At 33.9% G+C, this 22999-nt stretch overlaps 1 protein-coding gene across 1 annotated transcript in view; it reads right to left on the reverse strand.

Moving 5' to 3' along the window:
• The window catches only part of Dcc (DCC netrin 1 receptor), a 1060049-nt gene that overhangs the window by 188959 nt on the left and 848091 nt on the right, over positions 1–22999 (reverse strand). Inside the window, exon 13 of the mRNA XM_076836991.2 lies at positions 7243–7384. Within this exon, the coding sequence (XP_076693106.2) occupies positions 7243–7384 (142 nt within the window). The remainder of the gene's footprint in view (positions 1–7242; positions 7385–22999) is intronic.

Consider the following 22999-nt stretch of genomic DNA (forward strand, 5'->3'; position numbering starts at 1 on the left):
TTCAAATTTGTAGATCTTTGTATAGGAAGATGGTATTTAATACTAAGAAGAATTCTAACTCGCTACTAGTAGGAGATGATGTTTTAAGTGATGGATAGAAAGAACTTGCTAATGTCAAGTGCAGTTGACTCCAATGGATATTATTATTAGAGAAAATCATTCAATAAATTCACACGCAAAAAACATGTTTATAATACAAAATGCTATTCTCTGAAGAACTTTAATCATATAAAGTAGATCAGAAACTCCATGTATTAGAATGTAACTGGTACTGTTGTAGTCCTTATTTTTATCTATTTCATGGTATATCCACAGACTTTCCAAGAGTACCTGTTGTATGAAAGAGACACATACAAAATCACCCTTGAAAAATCCACCAAAAATGATTGGGTTCAGTGATACTTAACAAAGGAAATATTAGGTCAAAATAGAATGCTCGATATTAGCAAGGTGGCAAAGAGAATATCCCTTCCAAACGTATCCAGTGGAAAAGCTCTTCACATCACCTCTACCACCTCTGCCATGAAGTTTTAGCACCCAGTAAAGATCAGTGGCCCAGGTCCCTCTGAAAATTCTGCCAAATTTCTTTGAAGTATTATATTTTATTTTTAAATAGCTTTGGCTTTACATTTTATTCTAGAATATAGATGAGTTATTGAATCTCTCTCATCATAAACACCTAGAAATATGAGATTAATTATAAATTATTTAAAAAGTTTAAATGTGTAGATAGAATTCCTCTCTTTTTTAATTGGTTGTTCAAAATATTACAAAGCTCATGATAAATCATCTTTCATACATTTGACTCAATTGGATTATGAACTCCCATTTTTACCCCAAATACATATTGCAGAATCACATTGGTTACACACTCACCTTTTTACATAATGGCATATTAGTCTCTTAAAGGAAATCTTAAGCAATGTGTAGTATAATGATTGATATAATGCTGGGCATCTGAAAAAGTGATGCTGTAAATGCAGCAGGCATAGTTTTAGGATAAGAAATTCACCAAGGAAGGAACTCATTGGCAACAGTTTTGCTTGTAAGAAAAGTTCTTACAAGTGTAGGAAAGCATACTAAATTTGCTTTACCGTAATAAACATACAGATACACCATACTTTCCCAGTGGTTTAAAAAAAATTTCCTCTGTTAGGATACATTCACCCAAGTTTTTTGGATTATAAACTCAGTGCCATTGTTATTATTTATTTTTCAGCAGAGTTAAGACTGTGACCCTTTTCTTTATCTAGTTAAGCTCAGGATGCCATGGTGGGCAGAAGCAGATACTGACTGGAAATTACCTTTAGAATTTTAAGTTTCAGAAGTTTCTGCTTTAGTGTTGTGAGGGGGTATACTTGGCTGGGTAAGCTTTAGAGTACTCACAGCTCTTCCTTCTTTTTTTTTTTTTTTAATGCTTTCTTTTGTACAAGGGATTGAATCCAGGGGCATATTAACACTGATATACATCCCCACCTCTTTTGATTTTTAATTTTGAGATAGTCTTGCTAAATTGAGAGTCTTTCTAAGTTGCTAAGGCTGGCCTCAAATTTGTAATCCTCTTGCCTCAGTCTCCAAAATTATTGGAATTACAGGCATGTACCACAGTGACTGGCTTTCAAAGCTCCTTTAATTTCAATTTCCAATTGCAAGTAATTAGCTAATAATACATGTTTCCACCTTGTTCATGTCAGGGACAGCTGACAAAGTGCTCATAAAAGCAATTTACAAATTTAATCATTCAATAGATATAAATATATCTAACAATTTGTATAGTGATTTGTCGGTTATTTTCTCACTTGATTTCAAATACGCTGTGATTTTGGCACAGTATACATTACCCCTATTTTAGATAGATAGTAGGAGAATAAGGCACAGAGAAATTAAGCAAGGGTACTGGTGATTTAATCAGCAGCTTCTGCCCTTGGGTGAAGAATCTTTCTCTGTCCTTATTCCTGCTACGCTCTACATAAGTTACTCTCCTTAAAGGACAAACAGTCTAGGCTGAACCCAAAAGGGACATCAAAAACAAATGTAAGGCACTCTTCAGGAAAACAAGGAATTCGTAATCATGAAGATCATTTCCAGAATTAAGTCAGGCAGGGGTAAGCAGACAGGATAGATTTGATGGTCCTATTATTTTGGCAGTGGATTAATTTAAGAGATCATTAACACCCCAATATCCCTTTATAAAAAGAATAAAGATAAAAAAACTGTTATCCTGTTAGGAAAATGAAATATCTTTTTGTTGTTTTTGTTGTACTGAGGATTGAACACTTATTCTTATGAGGCAAGCATTCTACCAGCTGAACTATATCCCCAGCCTAAGATGAAGTATCTTTAAGAATTAAACCAGCAGTCACCATAACCAAGCAATTTGGGGGAGGCTCAACTTCGATGGTTGATATCAAAAACTCTTTTCAATGTTTCATTCATTCATTAGAAGTGGAATAAAGGAAAGTCAGAATAATTAATGATTTTTTGTATGTGTACTTCTAGAAGCTATTATCTTGTATGTATTTCCTAAGTAAAGACAATGGGAATTTTATTAAATAATATTTTTTAAACAAATTGGTTCGGAAAACTTTGATTTAATGTTTTACAGAATTCCTCGGCTCCTCTAGCTGCAAATGTCACCTTCAACTCCTATTATTTAATAGGTATTTGCATGTTTGCACTATTGCTTAACTCTCATACCCTCACATGTACACTGCCTAAACAAAATGTTTGTATTTTATCTAGAGACAGGGTTTCACTGAGTTGTTTAGTGCCTTGCTTTTGCTGAGGCTGGCTTTGAACTCATGATCCTCCTGCATCAGCCTCCTGAAATACTGGGATTATAGGTATGAGCCACTATGCTCTGTTCCACTACTTCTTAATTGTGTGACCTTGAAAAACTTTCTAGCTCTTTCTACGTATCTAGTTTTTAATCAACAATATGGAGATATATAAATTAAAAAAATGTAATAAAATTAAATTTGAAAACATTTGTAAAACTTTTAACATAGTGACTGCTGTCAAAATTCAGTAAATAATGATATGGCTGTTACTGTTAAATATGTTAATATTGTATTTAATGTCAGTGATCTTTTATAGAGGAATATAGCACAGGATCGAGTCACTTACAGTAAAATGAACTAAAGATGACAATACGGTATAGACAAGGAACACCTATGGAGGGGTAGAACATCTATGATCTAATTGAGATTATGCTGTAACTAGTTGCAGATTTTAGCAATGTCACTCTCCAGGCCTCTTCTGTAAAGCAAGGGGTTTGGTGAGATGAACAGTGTGGTGCTTGTCAACCCTGAAGTTAATCTCAGAGGGTGTGTGTGTGGGTGTGTGTGATTCCTAGATGCTTCCAATCTCAACTTCATTCTAAAGCACATGTGTTGTCACTAGCACTGCTCTTCTTAGTTGTAAAAGTTTCTGTTGTTGAAAACAGATTATCTTTGCCCATTCCTGTCCCTAATAAGAAATGCCAAGGTCTGTAATTCTTCTGTTTCAATTTCTTAGATCATATGGTAAATGATATACATTATTCGTATAGTATCATTTCCCTAATGTTAACCTTGTTATAAAATTGCTATGCTATTGTTTCAGTGTTTCAGTCTATAAACTATCAATTCATGTTTACCATTATGCTTATTCTATATTGGCCATGAAATACCAGAACTCTCTTAAACTCAATCTCAAATAACCTTTTTTGAAGAGCATTCAAAAATAAAAAACAGCACTTTAAAATTTAGTTGACATGGGTTCCTACAATAAAACTGATAGCAGCCATTTAAAATCCTTGTTAGAACCCTGAATTACTTTGTTATTGCAGATGTCTCATTATCTTAGCAAAAAACATGCACAACAAAAAACACCTGTCTAACAAAGAGAGGATAATAAAAAGGTTTGAGTCTCTACACCTGAATATTTATAAAATACAAATGAATCATTCAGGCATTTCCAATTTTCTAAGAGCCAAATCAATATATCCATGTATCTTACAGGCACTGGAAACATGGGGTCAAATCCTGTACATTTTACAGTGCTGCAGATTTATATGGAAAATCAATTACTTCTACTTACTACAAAGTGTATCCGTTACTAGATATGTCCTGGGGACAAGTCTAAACCACAGCCAATCTTACAGAGTATAGTACCTTTTGCATCTTAATGCTTTTGGAAATATTCCCCAAATGTCTAGAAATGTTACAGGTATTTCTGAAGCCAAGTTACAAGGTAGAGGAGAAGAAATAAAATTTACAAAGCTTGTTTTAAAATTTTTAAGAGTATGACTATTCACCAACTTTTTTATTGCTTTGATTCAAATTAAAAAGAAGTACTTGTGACACTTTTGCAATAAATATCATGAGCAGTTATAATATTATTGCTCAGATTATATTTTCATTCCTAAATGCATTTTTATAACTCTTGAAATGAAGAACAAGATGAATAAAGCTTCAAGGTTAAATTCCAGATTTCCACAAATCTATAAAGAAGGGAATGGATATTCGTGACCTATACACAAAAATAACCTAATCCATCCTAATTCTTTCTAATTCAGTCTTTGGCTGGAATGATAATAAACCAGGGTAGTGATGGGTTACCCTGTGCTGATTTGAAATTCATATTTTAGATGAATCCAAATGTAAAACTGAACTATTTATTTTTGAGTTACATTTATTAGAGTTTACAATTGAAAATGATTGTCCTTAAGAGGAAAAACAATAAAGTATCTATAAGAGTTGAATAATGTCCTCCCAAAGTTCATGTGTAACTGAAACAGTAGCGTGTGACCTCACTTGAAAATATGATCTTGCAGATACAATTAGCTAAGGAGCTCAGGATAAAATCTTTCTGGAGTTAGAGTGGGGCTTAAATCCAATGGTTGTTGTCCTCAATCAGAGAGGAAAGGACATGCACAGACCGGAGGGTGATACAAGGAGGAGGCAGAGATAGGAGCATTCACCCACAAGCCAAGAACACCTAAGACCTGTTGGCAAGCAGCAGGGATTCTTTCTTGGAGCTTTGGAAGGAAGCGGCTCTGCCAACACATTGATTTCAGAAATCCAGGCTCCTGAATTGTGGCAATAAATTTCCATTGTTTTAAGCCACCAAGTTTTTAGCAATTTCTTATGGCAGCTCAAGGGTGAATACAGGTTCTTTAGCAGTGAAAAAGCTAATGCCTATCAATCTTTCTTTAAATGATTTTACCTTCTGTAGAGGAAAAGTACTGATGTTTTATGTACATAGAAGGTCAGAGTCTTAATTTTATAATACTGATCCCAATGTGTTTAATTCTATTTGTCAAAATAACTCATAAATACTAAACAACTCAAACCAACAAATTCTGTTGGCCAAAGGCTACTACTACTCTTCATCTATTTTAGAATGCTTCCTTCTCACCTGTTCAGCTGTTAGGGAGTTAGCATTAGTGGGAGGGAGTTCTCAAGTTTGGCAACTAAAAGTTGTAAAATACAACTATAGTCTTGTTGTTTTATTTTTCCCTTTACATATGCAGTTACATAGTTTATTGTTACAAAATTAAGCAACCATGGAAATTAATATTTTAGCACATATGTATTCTAAATATGAACATGAATGCATATTCTCATTATAAATTGAACTTCTGCACTGAAACCATTTCAAGACTGAGTTATTCACTTAATGATGTTTTAAGTATTTAATATGCAATTTAATATTTGTATACTGCATCATTCTCAATAGATGTATATTTCATAAAGATTGTGTCAGAGTCGTTTTAGGAAACTGCCTAAAGTATATTTTAAAAAATGTTTTCCTATGAAAATAATACTGCAATGACATGTTTTTAGTTTAAAATTTTGCAAAACGATTAGTACAATTGTTCCCTAGGATAAGCCTGGATGTGGGAAAGCTGGGTAATATCTCTATGAAAAAAAATATATAAGCACACAGATACATACACATTTAAAACTAGCCATATGTAATACATGTCTGTACATTGCTTTCCAGGAAGATTCTAGAAATGTTCCATGCCCAAAACAGTATACCAGAGCTCATGTTGCTCAAATGCTTTCCAGGTGTATTTTTAGACAAGGAAAATGCTAATTCATTTTTAACTTGAATTTCTCTTTTCACCTATGAAAGTGAACATTTTACCACATTTATTAGTTATTTTTAGTTCTCTGAATTGAAAATCCAATCCTTAGTTTTTCTGTTGTAATGCCTTTCCTTTCTTTTACAAAAATAAGTTTATTCTACATTTTTAATGTTTTTAATTTGAGGAGGGTCAACAATTACAACTTTTAGGACTTCAAACTTCTATATCTGTAAACAAAGACACTTGAATTAGAATATCCTTGGGATCTCTTCTAGTCGAGTCTCTTATATCTTAGGAATCATACTACAATATTTTTAACAAGATATTTCAATTTTGGCCATTTCTCTCCACATAAACTACATATGTGCTAAGAATCCTATTCAATGATTTTTATCATCTTCCCATTATTTAATAAGGAGAAAAGGAACAAAACATAGAAGATTGGCTTTGTAAAAAAGCATTTCAAAGAACTTACTCCTAGATTCAACCATACCTGCCTAGGAGATTCTTTCCAGATTTAAAACAGGTAATGTGATTTTTGGTGACCTACCTTGTATGCATTCTCACCATTATGTTAAAATTTTACATATTTAAACATAAAAAAAAACCATACACACCTAAGGCAGTGAGAAATTCTCTTTGTGAAAATTGGAACTAGTTTTCATAAAGAAACTTGACCCACTATGAATTCTACCAATATTGTTTAAAGGTAAAATTAGTTATATATTAAAGGAAATTAGATAATTTTTTTCCTTTTATATCCCAATATAACATCTTCCTCCCTATCCTCACCTCTGGTGGTTGGGAGAGGGGGACCAAAATGACTTAAACCTGGAGCCATTATATTAGAAAACTTTTAAAAGATATTAGTTAAAAAGTTAACATTCATTAGATAATAGGAGTTGTTGAATCTCAATGCTGAAAAGGTAATATAGATAGAAATTCCACAATAGATGTATTAAGATGATGATCCAGAAGCAAAATACATAAGGAAAAGCATTATAGCGAATATGAAGTTAAAAATATAAAGGTTATTCCTGTTCAGGCCAATAAATGTCACCTGCCAGGAAAAAAAAATCAATGTTCCTTTGAAGTGAGAATATATTTTATTCCTGAAGCATTTAATTCATCTAAACCTTGCCAGACCGCACTGTGTGAACACTGACCTGTGAACAGGTACCAGAGATTGTTTGGCTCCAGTGTTTCCATCTCACCCCTGCGGGTTGTCTTTCTGTGTCGAATTTTATAGCCAGTAATAAATCCATTCTGTGTTCCTGATGGAGGAGGAAGCCAGCTTACTTTGATACTCTGTAAAATAATAAATGTAAATTAAAACATTGGAGGAAAAAGGGACAACAGGAGAGGGTCAAAGAAGTGACCCAGACACAAGTGTAAATAAAATAGAGAGGCATGAAGAGAGGGATTATCGCCTAGGACCAAATTACATCCATTCCTACAATCTGACAGTATCCATAGTTATCTTATTTTAATAAAAATGCACATAATTCATTTTATTTATAAATACATGCATTACCACCTCTTCTATGTAAGCACTACTGAAATGATAGCAAAATATTTTACATGTTCTAAACCATAAAAAGAAAATTAGAATGTATTTGGAAGGTGCATATTTGAGGGAAGTGTGGAGACTGAGTCAAAGAAAAAAACTGAAACCTAGATCCTTTCTTTCGAGATATTGCTGAAAAGCAAGGCAATTTATATGAAAATATTCAGGGAATTCTGGGAATTATTGCTTCCTAAGTAACTGAGGGGATGAACAAAAAATTCCTAAGGATCAGGTAAACTCCAGGTTCCTGTGCATGCTCAGTAAACTAGTCCCTTAACCCACATTGATTTTGCAGCATTTGGAAGATTTACCCTCTATAGATACTGAACACAAAGACACAGATTCAGATATCAGGCTCAGAAGAGAACTGGATGTAGGCAAGGGCTACTAGATAGGAGATGTGAGAATTCCATTTCCTCTTCCTTCTTCTGCTACCCAGAGAAATAACAAGCAGGTGCATGCTTCCCAGAGAGAATATCAAGTAATCCTTTTCTAGAGAAAATTAATAAATTTATCCTAGAGAACACGATTCCTGAACAACCTCCCAATAAGGGGACCACCACTTAACAAGCCCACTAGGCACTAGAATTTACACTTTGCAATCAGCTTTTCAGTATTTCATTTTAATGTCAGTTGACAATTTAAGACTACTATGTTTCAAAGAAAACCTTTAGCATAAAAGGTAGATGAAAAGTAATGCCCTCAAAGGTAATGGGACCTCAAAGAAACAATGATGATACATGTAACAGGAGGAAAATACCCTTATGATCTAAAATAAAACACGTATCCATGAAAGAATACAAATGTAGAGGTATTAAAAAAGTATGACAAATACAATTTGATTATACAAATTAAATATTCAATAGGTTATATCAGAATATAAATTCAAAGAAGTCTCCTAAAATTCACTAAGGAATAAATACAATCATAGGAAATTAGAGACAAAAGATATTAGATGTTTAGTCTATAATTCCAATACCCAACTGAATAGGAAAAAAAAATCAAGGAAAAATAAAAGATATAATTAGCAAAATATAATAATAATTATTAACCTTCTCAATAAAAATCTTGCAGAACTGGAAGATTTGGAGACTTTAGTCTTAAAGGGACTAAATAATATTCATGTAAAATAATCATGGGAAAGCACATCACTGTAACCTACCAGAGCCTCACTAGGGTGGAGATTCAGAATGGAGGGAAAAAATAACAGGTCACATAAAATATGATCAAGAGTAATAATGTCCTGAGGTTTCTCAACAAGAACATGTAAAGCTTGATAACAGTGGGACATACTTAAATAAAATTCTAATCAACAAATTTCAATCTAGAATTCTGTCTAATCAAATAAATAACACATGTCCAGAGCAACGACGTATGCTTGGGTAATCATAGTGTATGGAAATTCCAGATAGACATGGTTTTAAAGCCATCCTTCCGTGTGTTCCCTTTATCAGGAAGAGGAGGAAGGATACACTCTAGGAGATGCAGAGTGCAAACTTTCCTAGAATTTCTCACTCTGGGAAGAGAGAGAAAGTCCAAAAGCAAATAGAAGGAAAAAGGAGTCCAGAATAGAGAGATAAGTATGAAATTCTCAGGAGGACAAGGAAGAAAATCTCAATGTGATATAAAGTCTGATATGATGAGACACCATACTTAAATAAGGATAGACTGTATAATTCCATTCATATAAAGTTTTAGCACAGGAAAACTTAACCTTTACTAATAGAAAATAGAAGAGTAATTGCCTATGATCATTGCATATGTGTGACTGTGAAGTTGATGAGACTGAACTGGGTATAAGGAGACTTCTGCGTATTGATTTTATGTTTGTTATAATGCCAAATACAAATGTCAAAATGGACTGTAATCAGCTGAACTCTGTCCCTCCAAACTTTGGGTGTTGAATTCCCAACTCCGAATCCTTCAAAATGTGACGGTGTGGTGTGTGGAGACAGTTCCTTTGAAGAGGTAATTAAGATTAAGTGATGTCACTAGGGTAGGCTCCAATTGGATATAACTGGTGTCCTTAGAGAAGAACTGTAAGGACAGATACAGAAGAAAACCCCATGCAGACATTGGATAAAGGAAGGAAGCCTCAGAATAACTCCTTGAACACTGACTGTGAACTTTCCAGCCTGAAGAACTGTACGCAGTGAATTTCTGTTGTTTGAGTCACTGAGTCTCTGACATTTGTGATGGCAGCCCTAGGAAACTACACTCATGGGGTTGAAATCTCATTGGTATATTTCACTTCGTTTTAATTACACTCTAACCAAAAGAAGTAGGAGGAGGAAGAGAAAAACAAGAATGTGGAAGAGAAATGAGGGTGGAGATGTGTGAGCACTAGATTCCAACAGAAAAATGAGCCCTTAGATGTATAACCTAATACTGGTAAACTAAGAGACATTTGCAAAAGTGCAATGACACAGAAAGAGATAACACCAAAGATGATGAACTTGGGTGTCTATAGGGAATGGCGAGAATAGAAGTAGGGAAGGGTCTATTGATTTTTATTATGTTAGTTGGTGCTGCTTTTCTTAAAAAAATAATATCATGTCACACTTGATGAAAATTTAAATTAATTTAAAAAATAAATGTGAGGTGGTGGAAAGAAACACCTAGGTGATACAAGAAAATCAAACCTGAAGTCAAGGGACAGATTGCTAAGAGAGTGGGCCATAAGCCCAGGGTCTCTTTGACACTATTTTAATCATGTAGCATGATGGCTGAGGTAGGCTAGAAATCTCCAGAACAAGGTTCAAGATCTTTTTCCCACAACTACTACAAAACAGCTGCTGCTCTACAGATAATTAAATTCTTTTGTAAAAGAATATAAAAATCAGCTAAAGTCACAGTTACTTGCTAAGCACTTTGACAATTTTTAAAGTGTGCCAACCTCAGTAGAGTCTCATTATTTACGCTAGTTATATTCTATGAAGCTGCTCCTACAATAACTTTGTGAAAACTGGAATATTGCTCCTGGGTGAAATATAGATTTAGGTTCCTTCCATCTGTGCTTATAATATATTTGTCAACTTGACTATACATAATCTTTTCTGGGTGTTAAAGATATTTTATTATATATTATTGTCGAATAATTAACATTGAATGTTAATACTTAAACCAAGTGATTTATCTCGTTTTCTCTAGAGGACAGATCACCATTGTTTTGCATTGAACACATCAGTATTACACTTGAGAGCCATTTAAAACAGAAAAATCACCAGCAAATACACACAAATGCAAAGAGATGGCACCAAAGAGATTGAACAAGGACACTGGTTTCCAGTATGAGAGCTGAAGCAACAAGGCTGGGTGTAATCTTGTTCAACCTCAGCTGTGAGCATATGCTTCAATGACTCCACGTTTTCACTGCTCTGTGTAAGAACACAAAAGTGAAGCACCATGGGTTTTATTTTTGGTTCTAAATGAATTTTAGTAAGAACACAAACTCACAGATACAGAATCTGCACATGATGAGGATCAACTATAATTCTGTATTAAACATGTTTTAATAGTTTTTGGAGAATCTAGTTATATAAATGATCAGATTATTCAGGTTACTAGAAAATATTTAAAAGAATATGATACCACTGAGTTCATTCACTGAGAGGAACCTCTTCTATTGAGGTTTGTTAACATTTATTTTTAACCTACTATAGATCTGGCAAAGATCTGCACACACTACATAAGAATTGGTTTTTATACTCATGATGATTCTGTGACTTAAGGTTCACCGGTATGCCCTTTGTATAAACATGTAATTGGGACACAAAGTGCTCATGTAACTTGAAGTCACGCAGCCAAGAAGTATTAGAGCGGCATCTTCACTGGGATACCATGCATCTAAATCTGGCATTTGGGGCTATTTAATATTGCCTCTCCCAGTAAGTTCAAGAGCGTGATGTATAATTCATTGTAGTTATTATTCATTAAAAATATATCCTTGGGGCCAAATTGTAATAAAGTTATAATTTACCCATTCTGACTGAAGAAATAGACAAGTAAACTAATAATGAAAAAAATAAAATGTTAAGTACTAAAGAATGTCCCAGAGGTACTAGAGGGGCAAAACTTAACTTACACAAACCTACTCATCCCCTTCTCCCACCACACCCCTGAGTGGAACTGTTCTTCCTCCCATGTGTTTAGAAACTAGTAAACAAAACTATAATTTGATAAAGTCATAACTTATATTTATATTTCCCTGGTCATCTTATTTCTATTTTTCAATATTTCAAGGTAGTAGTGGTGGATATTATCACCAATTCACAATTTTTCAATGGAGGGAGCTCTAAGGCACAGAAATAAATGAATGATTGGTCTGAGGTCACCTTGCAAGATTGTTGGAAAATTTCTTAACTGTTGAGTCCAATGTTCTTATTGTTTCATATTAAATAAGTGATTGGTGGGCTTCTATTTGATAATTCTACACACCTAAATTCTTCTATAAAACATTCTTTTCAAGAATAAAACTGGATTTCAATAATTAGTTTTAAGGACATCCAGTAAACCTTCTCATAAAAACCTTAGCAAAGAAAGAGAAAAACATTTTCTAAGGATGACAGTTTGTTTTTAAAGTCAAAATTAAATTCACACAGAAAGTAAAAATACAAATGTAGATGTTAAAACTTAGATCAAGAGTTAGAACCTTTTGATTTTCAGTTAATGTCTGCCGTGGCTTTGCTGAGTGACCTTTCCTAAGTCTTATAAATGACCTAAATCTCAATATATGAATCAAAAGTGGAAGAATAATTGTTCTTAGTATGTCTACCAAATGCTTGTAAATCACTTGATAAACCTGGATATATTAATTATGCTAATGATTACATGAGTAATAGTTAGTATTTGACAGATAATAATTTTTCTTTATCATAGTTCAGGATTTCCAGTGATTGCATAAAATGATTCCCACATAGCCGGTGCTTTAATATCAATGCCTAATAGCAATTAATTAATAGAATCAGTTATACACTCTACACTCCAGGAGGTGAACCCCCTCAATGGTTATTATTCATCTTTGGATGTAATTTCATCATTTTTATTCATCCTCATCTCTGGGTAGCATTTAAGTTTATGAGCATCTTTTATGATTTCTCATCGATTTCAAGCAAGAACCAGCAGATTGCAGATGATCAAATTTTTTTTTTTTTCATTTTAGGGTCTTCTTTTACAGATAATATGGCTGGATGCTTCTAATTATATTATTCTGGGAAGTTAAGGAGAAAGTGTTCAGCCACTGTTTCCTTATTCAATGATATAATGTACCTAATTTTCTATATGACACCTGTTGTGCCACTGTGTAGTGACTCAGACTTCATTACCCACTCCCTCCCTCATCGAGCCACTTACGGTTGGCCCCATTATAGAAACCTTCCTTTAAAACAACTTCATTTTATAGGAAAGATTGGTAATAATTTTTATTAAAAGTCCTTAACATATGACTTCTGACTTTTGAAAAATCAGTTCTGGTAGCTGCGACTTGACTTTTGGTCCTTCTATTACTTGGGTGAGAGAAATTAATATTCTGAATTGTTATAATTTTCTATCTTCAATCAAAGATTAATTTCACCTTTTTTTGTATGTCAAGAAAAGGAACGACAAACTTGAACTTTCTCAAATCCTTTCATTTATTTTCTAAATACGTTTGGTAGAGAGCAGTTTAAGCTTACTAATTTTAAAAAGGGTCTGCTTGGACACATATCCCCAACTGCCAGGGAAAGCCCTCTACAATTCAGTGATGTGAAATTATTCTTCTCTTGGGTCCCCTTAGACCATTACTTAATTTTTCTTTTTTTTAAAATTTCTTTTGGTTGTAGGTGGACACGATACCTTTATTTTATTTATTTATATGTGGTGCTGAGGATAGAACCCAGTGCCTCACACATGCTAAGCAAGCACTTTACCACGGAGCCACAACACCAGCCAACGTTAATTTTTCTATCACTCTAGATTTGTCAGGAGTAAGAGAAAAAACAGAACAAAAATTATTGATATATCCACCATTTTTTTTTCAAAAACCACAATTTATAAATTTTTTTTGAAAGCCACAATTTATAAATTTATATTTTTAACTCTACTTAATTCATTTCATATAACCATTGTAGCTTACTTTCTCTGGAGTACAGTTCTGGTGAAGGAAAGCCCATTTTAGACCCTCTCCAAACATTCAGTTATTCTGTTTTTATTTTATTTTATTTTATTTATTTTTAATTTTAATTTGTTATATATGACAGCAGAATGCATCTCAGTTCATGTTACACATAAAGAGCACAATTTTTCATGTCTCTGATTGTACACAAAGTAGAGTCACGCCATTCATGTCTTCATACATGTCCATCTCATTCCACTGTCTTTCCCACCCCTATGCCCCCTCTCTCCTACTCCCTCCCTTTGCCCTATCTAGAGTTCATCGAATCCTCCCATGCCCTACCCACCACATTATGAATCAGCATCTGTAAATCAGAGAAAACATTTGGCATTTGAGTTTTGGGGATTGGCTGACTTCACTTAGCATTATATTCTCCAACTCCATCCATTTACCATGCCATGATTTTATTCTCTTTTAATGCTGAATAATATCCATTCATCTACTGAAGGGCATCTAGGTTGGCTCTACAGTTCAACTATTGTGAATTGTAATGCTATAAACATTGATGTGGCAGTGTCCCTGTAGTATGCCATTTTTAATTTTTATAAGGAGTCTTTTTGATAAGATGGTATTATTTGGCTCACTTTTCCACAGAAAGGACTTGGGAGGGACCGTTTGAAAGGAATTCCTTTGCTGCAACTGAGAATTCCTTTGCTGTAACCCAGCAGGAATCCATGAATTCTGAAACTAATTCAGAGTCATTTTGAGACTGTATGACTTATTTTTTTTCTGTATCTTTGGTGACTTGGATCTCATGTGAAGTCTGGAGAATGAAATAGTCTTCCTGTACTCATGAGTTCCTATGTATTTTTATTAGAGTGCTCATGGACACATCTAAAAAACTGACTTTCATTTTATCCCCCATCTGTTACTTATTTTCATTCTCTTTAATTATTTGTCAAATGCCCAGAATATTCCATTTGCTAAAAGGTCGCCATGCCTACAGTGTCACATTGTCCATGTTCAGAATATGGGCCTACTCATTTGTTTATGACTCAACAATTTAGCAAATTTTCTGCTGCAAATTGAGAGGAGCATTGAAAGTGAAAAACACCTGGCAACATATTGCAACTTCTGCTCTTCTATGAGTATTTATTGAGCAACTTAGTCCATGTAGAGTATTAGTAACATTTCCTATTTTAGCAAAGGGAACCCGCAGGCATGGGTAGTGAAGAGACCTTGAGATAGGGTATTAGAGGAATGTAGAAAAGTGAAGAGACCTAACACAAATTTTTGGAGATATATTCAACAATGGTGTGTGCAAAGGAGGAAAAATCATCAAGAGTGACTCAGGATTTGGCCAAGAGCCATGAGGATGCATGCCTTAAATCCCAGTGCCTCAGGAGGCTGACACAGGAGGATCTCGAGTTCAAAGCCAGCCTCAGCAAAAGTGAGGTGCTAAGCAACTCAAAGAGACCTTGTTTCTAAATAAGATACAAAATAGGGCTGGGAAGTGGCTCAGTGTCCAAGTGCTCCTGAGGTCAAATTCTGGTACAAAATAAAATAAAATAATGACTTGGGGTTTGAACACAAACAACTTAGTGGATTATAATGCATTTACTGGGGATCAGATTGTCTAAAAATAATTCATTTTAAAAGCATCACAGGTCATACCTATTGAGAGTTAAACGAATAGCAATCCACCAAGGATGGGGAGAAAAGGCTGCCCATATTGATATATTTTAGTTAAGATAAATAAAAATCTAAATGATTTTTTTTCTAAATCATTTAGAAAAACTGTTATCAATAATATAATTAGAGTAAATAATATTTTCATAAGATCACAATTAGGTAGCATATTTAATATTTAATTTTTGGCATTTATTTGAACATTTGGTAAATAGCCCATAAATGCTGAACATATCTAGTTGAATTCCAAACTGGAATGGAAATTAATCTATTAAGAAATAGTGCTTATACTCTATTATGTATATAACTTTGTTGACAACTTCTAAAAACTATATAAATCTATAAACTTAATGTACTAACTGTATAAATCTATAAACCTATGGTACCAATGATGGATTTGATAAAATGTCAATAAAATATCATGATCCCCTATATTTTTTCAAGCTATTATAGGTTATTTTGTTGAATTGACCTGCTTTTACTTTGGTGTTATAAATACCTAATCTCTTGTGATTAAGTGAGGTTATAAAGTGGGTAATATACAAAAATTGGCATTCTTATGTTCATGTAGGCAACTGTTATTCAAAACAACATGAAGTCATATTAGTAAACACTTTCAGTGTGACATATTTCCAAAGTGAAGTCTGCCACTGCTACATGAAGTTTGAGTTAAATAGATGTATTATCCTAAAAGTATGAATTTATACAAATTGGGTAATATTTGATTTTAAATTACATTTTCTGAAGATTTTGTAATTCAGGCAAGAAACATCGCTTTGTTTGATGAAAAAAATATAAAAGCTAACAGGCAGTGTTGTTATTTAATGACTGAAATAATACAACCCTTACTTCATCAATATATTTATTTAGCCATAAAATAGTTTGACCTTTATTTCTATCCTGGTGGTCCCTTGTCCTTATAAGTAGTCCCAGTGGAACTTTTACCTAAAGGGTAAGCCCAATTCTATACCCTCTAGGAAAATTCTGTCTTTGCTTCTACAGTAAGCCAAAGCAAGCTAAGACAATCTCTAAGGTTGTTCAAGTTCAGATCAAATACTGCAAATCTACTTTACTATGGTCCCAGTTCTGACCCTGGGGTTCCCTGGTAGAGGCTGTGCCTTGCTCTCTTGCTTCTTCACCTTGTTAAATCTACATGGCTCCTCCAAGATTCCAAGACTGATACTCATAGCAGCCAGTGGCTCTCCTGTGACCCTCTCCAGGCACTTCTCTCCCAATATACACCTGCCCTCTTATCTACTTGTATTAACCACCTGCTTTCACACTCTGGACCTCTGAAGCCTACTGGCCTTTTGATTCACCACCTGAAATCCCTCTCAGTTTCTCTGCCACCCACTGCACACAGCTATTTGCCATGCCCAGTAATTCCTGAATAAACATTCCTAATCACCACACTCCTTTTGGTTTAGGTACAGGACCCTCCTGACACTGGCCCTGAACTCCATGTCCATCCCACAGATGTCTATTTTAGGTGTAGTCAATGAACTCATCTCAGGTTAAAAAAAGCTCATTCACACACAGTGGGAGATGTCATCTGGAATACGCTCTTTTTCTTATGTTTCATTTTTATGTTTTCCAGCTAAAGTAAATGGAAAAAAAATATAAATTGAGGCTAGGAAATGGACATGCCACCACTCTTCTCTGCTCCTTGAATCAAATTTTGAAAGCTTGACCTTCACAATTCCAAAGCAAAATGGGAGGCTGATAACTTTCCCAACCAACTTCATTTTAGCAGCACAGGAGACTTGAACCAATAAATTAGAGCCAAGTAGATTCCCAATCTTCACTGTGAGATCCCAAGGCATCACTGTTCACAGAGTAACAGGCATCCCAGGTAGGCTGACGATTTTGCTGTTTTGAAAGACAGTATTTTTTTTACACTTCCAAAGTAACATCTGCACTTTTGCCTGGATTATTTCAAGACAAGACTCAGGTCTCAGAAGGAAAAAGAAAAAGTTGTTGAGGGTTGCACACAGACTTCTCTATAATTATAGGTTAATTGAACTCTGGTTCCAAACTTGCACAATCATTCTGTATAATAAATGTTACTGATCTATTTAATGATAAGCTCAAATATTAAATAAATCTCAAATTGTATGTATAGGTGCAGGGGCAAGATTTGCTTGGCAAATCTTAGTATGTGTTCTATCTAGCATGCAATTCTGAATTTTTGTTTAGAGAAAGAACAGTGTTCTCCAAATAAAATATATTCAATAAATGTAGTAGAATGTATGAACAGGAAGCACACTATTCCATGCTCAGATTTTCATTAATTTGCTAAGTTTTTGTAGGAATCATTTACTTATCAGCATGGTAAGATTATACCTATCTTCCATTGTTTTAATAGGTGATAATGAGAAGGGGCTTAGAAAATGGAAAACACTGCAAAATTCAAAGTTTTACTCTTGTTTGACCTTTTACATTGTTATTATTAGTAGTAGAAATAGTATGTGTAGCTGTTTTGAATTATACAAAAGGACACCAAAAAATAGAAGATTTTTTTAAAGAATTGAGTTATTAAGTCACTTTGGCCTCACAGGATTAGATTTTGTAGACCTCCACAAAGTGAATAAGTGATTCTCAATGAGGCCAAATGACTTCTATAAACTCTCAATCTGATCACGATCACTAGATTAGAAGTCTCCGAAAGCAACCTTTTTGCCAATCAAAATTCCTTCAGTGTAATGATTGAAGAGGTGGTTTATTTATGGCAGATTCTGATGAGTGGCCCACAGAAACCTCACTCTGCCTACTGAGTTCAAAAACACATTGGAGCTGGTGTCAGATAGATAACTGTTTGATTTCTATTCCTGAAAGAAAAATCAGTTAATTTTTCTTTCTACCTAGACTTTCCTGAAAAAATTAATCCCAAACTCCGAAATTAATAAAGAAAAAGTCTATTCAAATTTCCCAAACACAGAGTATAGTCCAGTTCAAGAGAAAGATAAAATAATAGAGGGGTTTTGGAGAGAAAGGGAGAGAGAAAAGAAGTGGTTTGGGGTGTACCTACCACCTTCTTCTTTTTAAATTTCTGGATTAAAATGGATTTTTTTTTCACGTGATAAAAGCCTAGTACCTTCATAGTCTAGTAGCCAGGCCTGTTTTCTTCTAGGTCCTAGAAATTGGGAATGTAATTTCTAGGAGGTATTCACATTTTGACAAAATTCCATTACAATAAAGCAATTTGGTTGCTCCCTAGAGTCATGATAAAGCAATATTACAAGTAATACATTTCAGAATTTGTCAGTATCAATAGATTTTATTCTCCAGTGCCCAAGTCATTCCCTGGAAGTAAACTGGATGTTTAAGGATGCCCGTTAACTCTTTGAGATCACTAGGTCCTTTCTCAGACTATTCATTTCTACTAAATAAAATGACTAAAAGCTATATGATAGCTTTGACACATTAACTAAAGCAAAGAAAGCCAGAATAGATTTACATCAAGGGAATTATATATAAAATTATACCTTTGAGAGGAACAAGAAAATGGGCCGTCTATAATTTAAGGCAGAAAATACCGTGTCCTCTTTATTTCTCATTTCGTTTTTGTTTGTTTGTTTGTTTGTTTGTCATATAGAAACCAACATATCATTCAAGAGGTAAGGTGGATAATGAAATTTCAGGATAATCGATGTCACCATATATTTAAGTGTCCCAAGTCAAAGAGGAAAAACGAGTTTAAATCTTGACTCATGCTATGTGAAAAATCATTCACTAGGGGATAAAATACATTCATCAAGAAAAAGAAACAAGAAAAACTCAAGGTATTATAAAAATGTACTTATATTAAAATGACTATGGCATTACAAGGGCTATTAAAAAATTTAAAAAAAATAGTTTCTGGGTTATATCTTTAATCAGACAAAAAATACGATGATTTTGACAATATCATATTCTATTTTTAAAATCATAAACTGTAAACTTTAGAATCATTGTCACAAAAATCATTTCTAGCCAATGTTTACTGGAAGAAGTATGACTACAGTTTAGTGTCATCTTGCACAGAACACAGCCCTTGCTTTAGGTACAACAAAATTTAGGCATGGCCAATAATTAGGCACACAGAAATGCAGCTGGTTCTATATTAAATACAGAAAAAAGATCTTAGTATGAACCAATTTTCTTTTTAAAAACAGCAGAAGTGGCTATTTAACTGAAGCATATCCTCAAGCAAACTGTCAAATTAGGCCTTAAGTAATTAATCTCTGAAACCAGCAGGCTTTCAATCTTAGCACAGACATCTCAAAGACATGACTTACCATGTAATTACATGGGACATTACAATGTATTTATGAGGTCATTTGTTACAATGTACAGTAATTACAGAGTACTTACATAGCTATTTATGTCGTGTAAAATGAAGTGAGACTAAATATTTTAATTGTGTTGGAGAAATAAGGGAAAATATTTGAGTTTCAAATGTCAGGTAAGATTATAGGTCAGAGCCACATAACTCATATTAACAGCTGGCTGCTTTGAGAACCACAAGTGTTTTGCAATGCACTTCTGCTGGAAATGAATATTTGAGGCATTCTGACAAACATTCCCTCCAAAGTTGAAGTAAATGAAATCGTTCTCCTCATTTCAATCTTCAGGTAATGCCAGAAGACAGTCCACAGTATAATTTACTATGTATCACTTACATCCAAACCATAAATATCCAGGTATCAATAGAGCTTCAGGATTAAAAACAATGTCACATACAACGTATTCATAAATGGCACACCATGAAACTAGACAGAGTAATGAAATAGTTGTCCTGTGTTTCTCGCTTCTATAATTTTGGAAGAAAATGACATTTACTTAGATTTTCAGAACCATCTCCTCAAATACACAAGTCTAAATATTCTCATTCTTCTTTTTTTTTTTTAGATAAGAAGATGTTTCTAGTTAATTTTTGAAGATGCATTTTTCCCCCAAAGTTTCTTTGCCTTATTTTAATCTATACTTGAAAATTCTTATTTACTCTAGCAGATGAGTTTTGCTACTGAAGAGCAAAGGATTCTGAACTTGCTACATGGACATATGCTTGATCAGGAAACTTCAGTGGCCTCAAAATTGCATTGCTGGGCTGGAGGGGTAGTCCAGTGGCAGCACAGCATGAATAAAGACTTGGGTTTGATCCCCAGAAACACACACACACACACACACACACACACACACAGAGTTGAGGGCAGGGGCAAGGAGAGAGGAAGAGAAGGAGGGAAGAGGGAGGGAGGGAGAGGGAGACAGAGAGAAAGAGAGAGAGAGAGAGAGAGAGAGAGAGAGAGAGAGAGAGAGAGAATCACATTGATTTTAAAAACTTAAAAATCTCTTCATTTGTATTGCTAATGACTCTTTGAATCTTTGAATTAAGGACCATTGTAAGTCTTGCTATTACTTGCATTCATTGCTTTATTAATCAATTCAATAAATGTCCTGAGTGCTTGCTGTGTTCTAGGCATAGTATTTAGACATATTTGTTGATGCATGCCTGTAACGCCAGCTATTTGGGAGACTAAGGCAGGAAGATTGCAACTTTGAGGCCAGTATGTGCAATTTAGCAAGACATTGTCTTAATAATAATAATAGTTGCTATTATTATTATTATTATTATTATTTAAGAAATAGGCTGGGGGTGTAGCTCATTAATAGAGCACTTTCCTTGCATGCATGCAGGCCTTCGCTCTATTCCCAGCACTGAAAAACAACAGCAGCAGCAATGACAAAAGACAGGTTAAGTCCACCTATAAAACTTTACTTGAAGAACATGATCTTTCCCAGTGATAGTTTCTATAATGCTGTTGGTAGATTGGCTTAATTAATCTAAGAAGCTAACTAGATATACCATACTAAGGTGTTTGGAAAAATAATTTATGGCCTTATAATAAGAATTTATGTTGGATATAGTGGTGCACACCTGTAATCCCAACTACTCCAGGAAGGGTGAAGCATGAGGATCATGAATTTGAAATCAGCCTCTGAAACTTAGCAAGACCCTCTCTCAAAACAAAAGACAAAACAAAACAAAACAAAACAAAACAAAAAAATATAAAGGACTGGGGATACAGCTCAGTGATAGGGCCACCCTGAGTTCCATCCCCAATACTAGAAAAAAAATATGCCTCTAAATTAGAACTATCATCATTTGATGAATTATGAAATGCAAATAATATTATCCAGGGTTTTCTTCTTGGTGGCCTGCCTTTCTTTCATGTGATTCAGTAATTAGAAAGTAGAAAATAATTTTTAGTTATGATAGTACAGGTAAAATATTTCTTCTAACTTTGAACCATTCTTATACATTTCAACAATGATTTTTCAAAAAGAATAAATGTCAAATCTTTTTGTTATGCATATATTCTAATTGTCAAATTCTTTAAATATGAGAACTGATTAATGTCTGCAAAGACCAATCAGAAGGTTGACAGTGATGCCCACTACAACCTCCTGAAAAACAGGGTCCATCTGCATTTAACAAATTTTACATTTTTATATAATGGCCCCAGAATTGGCCAAATCCAGATACCCAGGGCCCACAGAACCATCTGCAGAATGTTGCCTGTTAATATGCAAATAAACTAATTAAAATTCACAGACTCCTTCAATAGCCAGTCAGGTCAATTCTGATCAACTATACCAATTTTATTTACACACACAAAGAAAGAGCAGGTCCATCTCACATTGAATACAGAGAATTGAGAGAATAGTTGGGAATATATTCTCAACAACTCATTCCAACTGAAGAACAGAAAGAAGTAGTTCACTTTTGAAAAATAAAATATGGGTAACCATCAATACTTCAATCAGTCTTTCAATTAAATATGCAATAATTATGCATCTAATTGATTAACAATTAGCAGCACCTGTAGTTGGCTATAATTTTAATTACCGATTACATTATGACTGATTACTTAAAATGATATCTGCATGAGCACCACTAGACCATAAAGAAAGAATAAAACAATTCTAAAATAATTAGTCAATTAAGACTTAGATTAAAGCCAATTCAATAAAATTGTTTTTAAAGATTTTTATTTCTAAGTAATGTTAATGGATTTTCTTTAATATATTTAACAAAGAGTAAAGCTGACCAATAATCATTTACCATTTTCTGGGAAGATGTGGCAGTAATTCAGAATATACCACTGTCAATCTCAATGGTGGATATTAGAAACAAGGTCCAAAGTGACACCAAACAAGAAGAGAGTCCCATTTCTAATCTGCTTTATTAAGTATTCACATTTTAAATATGAAGTTTTATTGATCCATTTTTCTGAAATATGACAGAATAGTTGTCTTCCAAACAGGTTCTAGATTATATTCTAGCCATAAACACAATATAAACAATAACTCCAAACATTTTTTCTCCAGAAGCAAAAGTCAAATTTTAATGACATACCTTAAAACTAGGCCATAATACCAAAATATTTTGATGTGTAAAGTACTACACTTTAATTTTAGTGTTCTGAAATAGGGTTGTTGTAAATTAGGATTGTAACTATACTCTGGAGGAACCAATAACTCTTCCAAACTTGAAAGAAATTTAAAAATAAAAATTTCTACTCAATTATTTCCT

This window comes from Callospermophilus lateralis, chromosome 17 (assembly GCF_048772815.1).
Source record: "Callospermophilus lateralis isolate mCalLat2 chromosome 17, mCalLat2.hap1, whole genome shotgun sequence".
NCBI lineage: Eukaryota > Metazoa > Chordata > Mammalia > Rodentia > Sciuridae > Callospermophilus > Callospermophilus lateralis.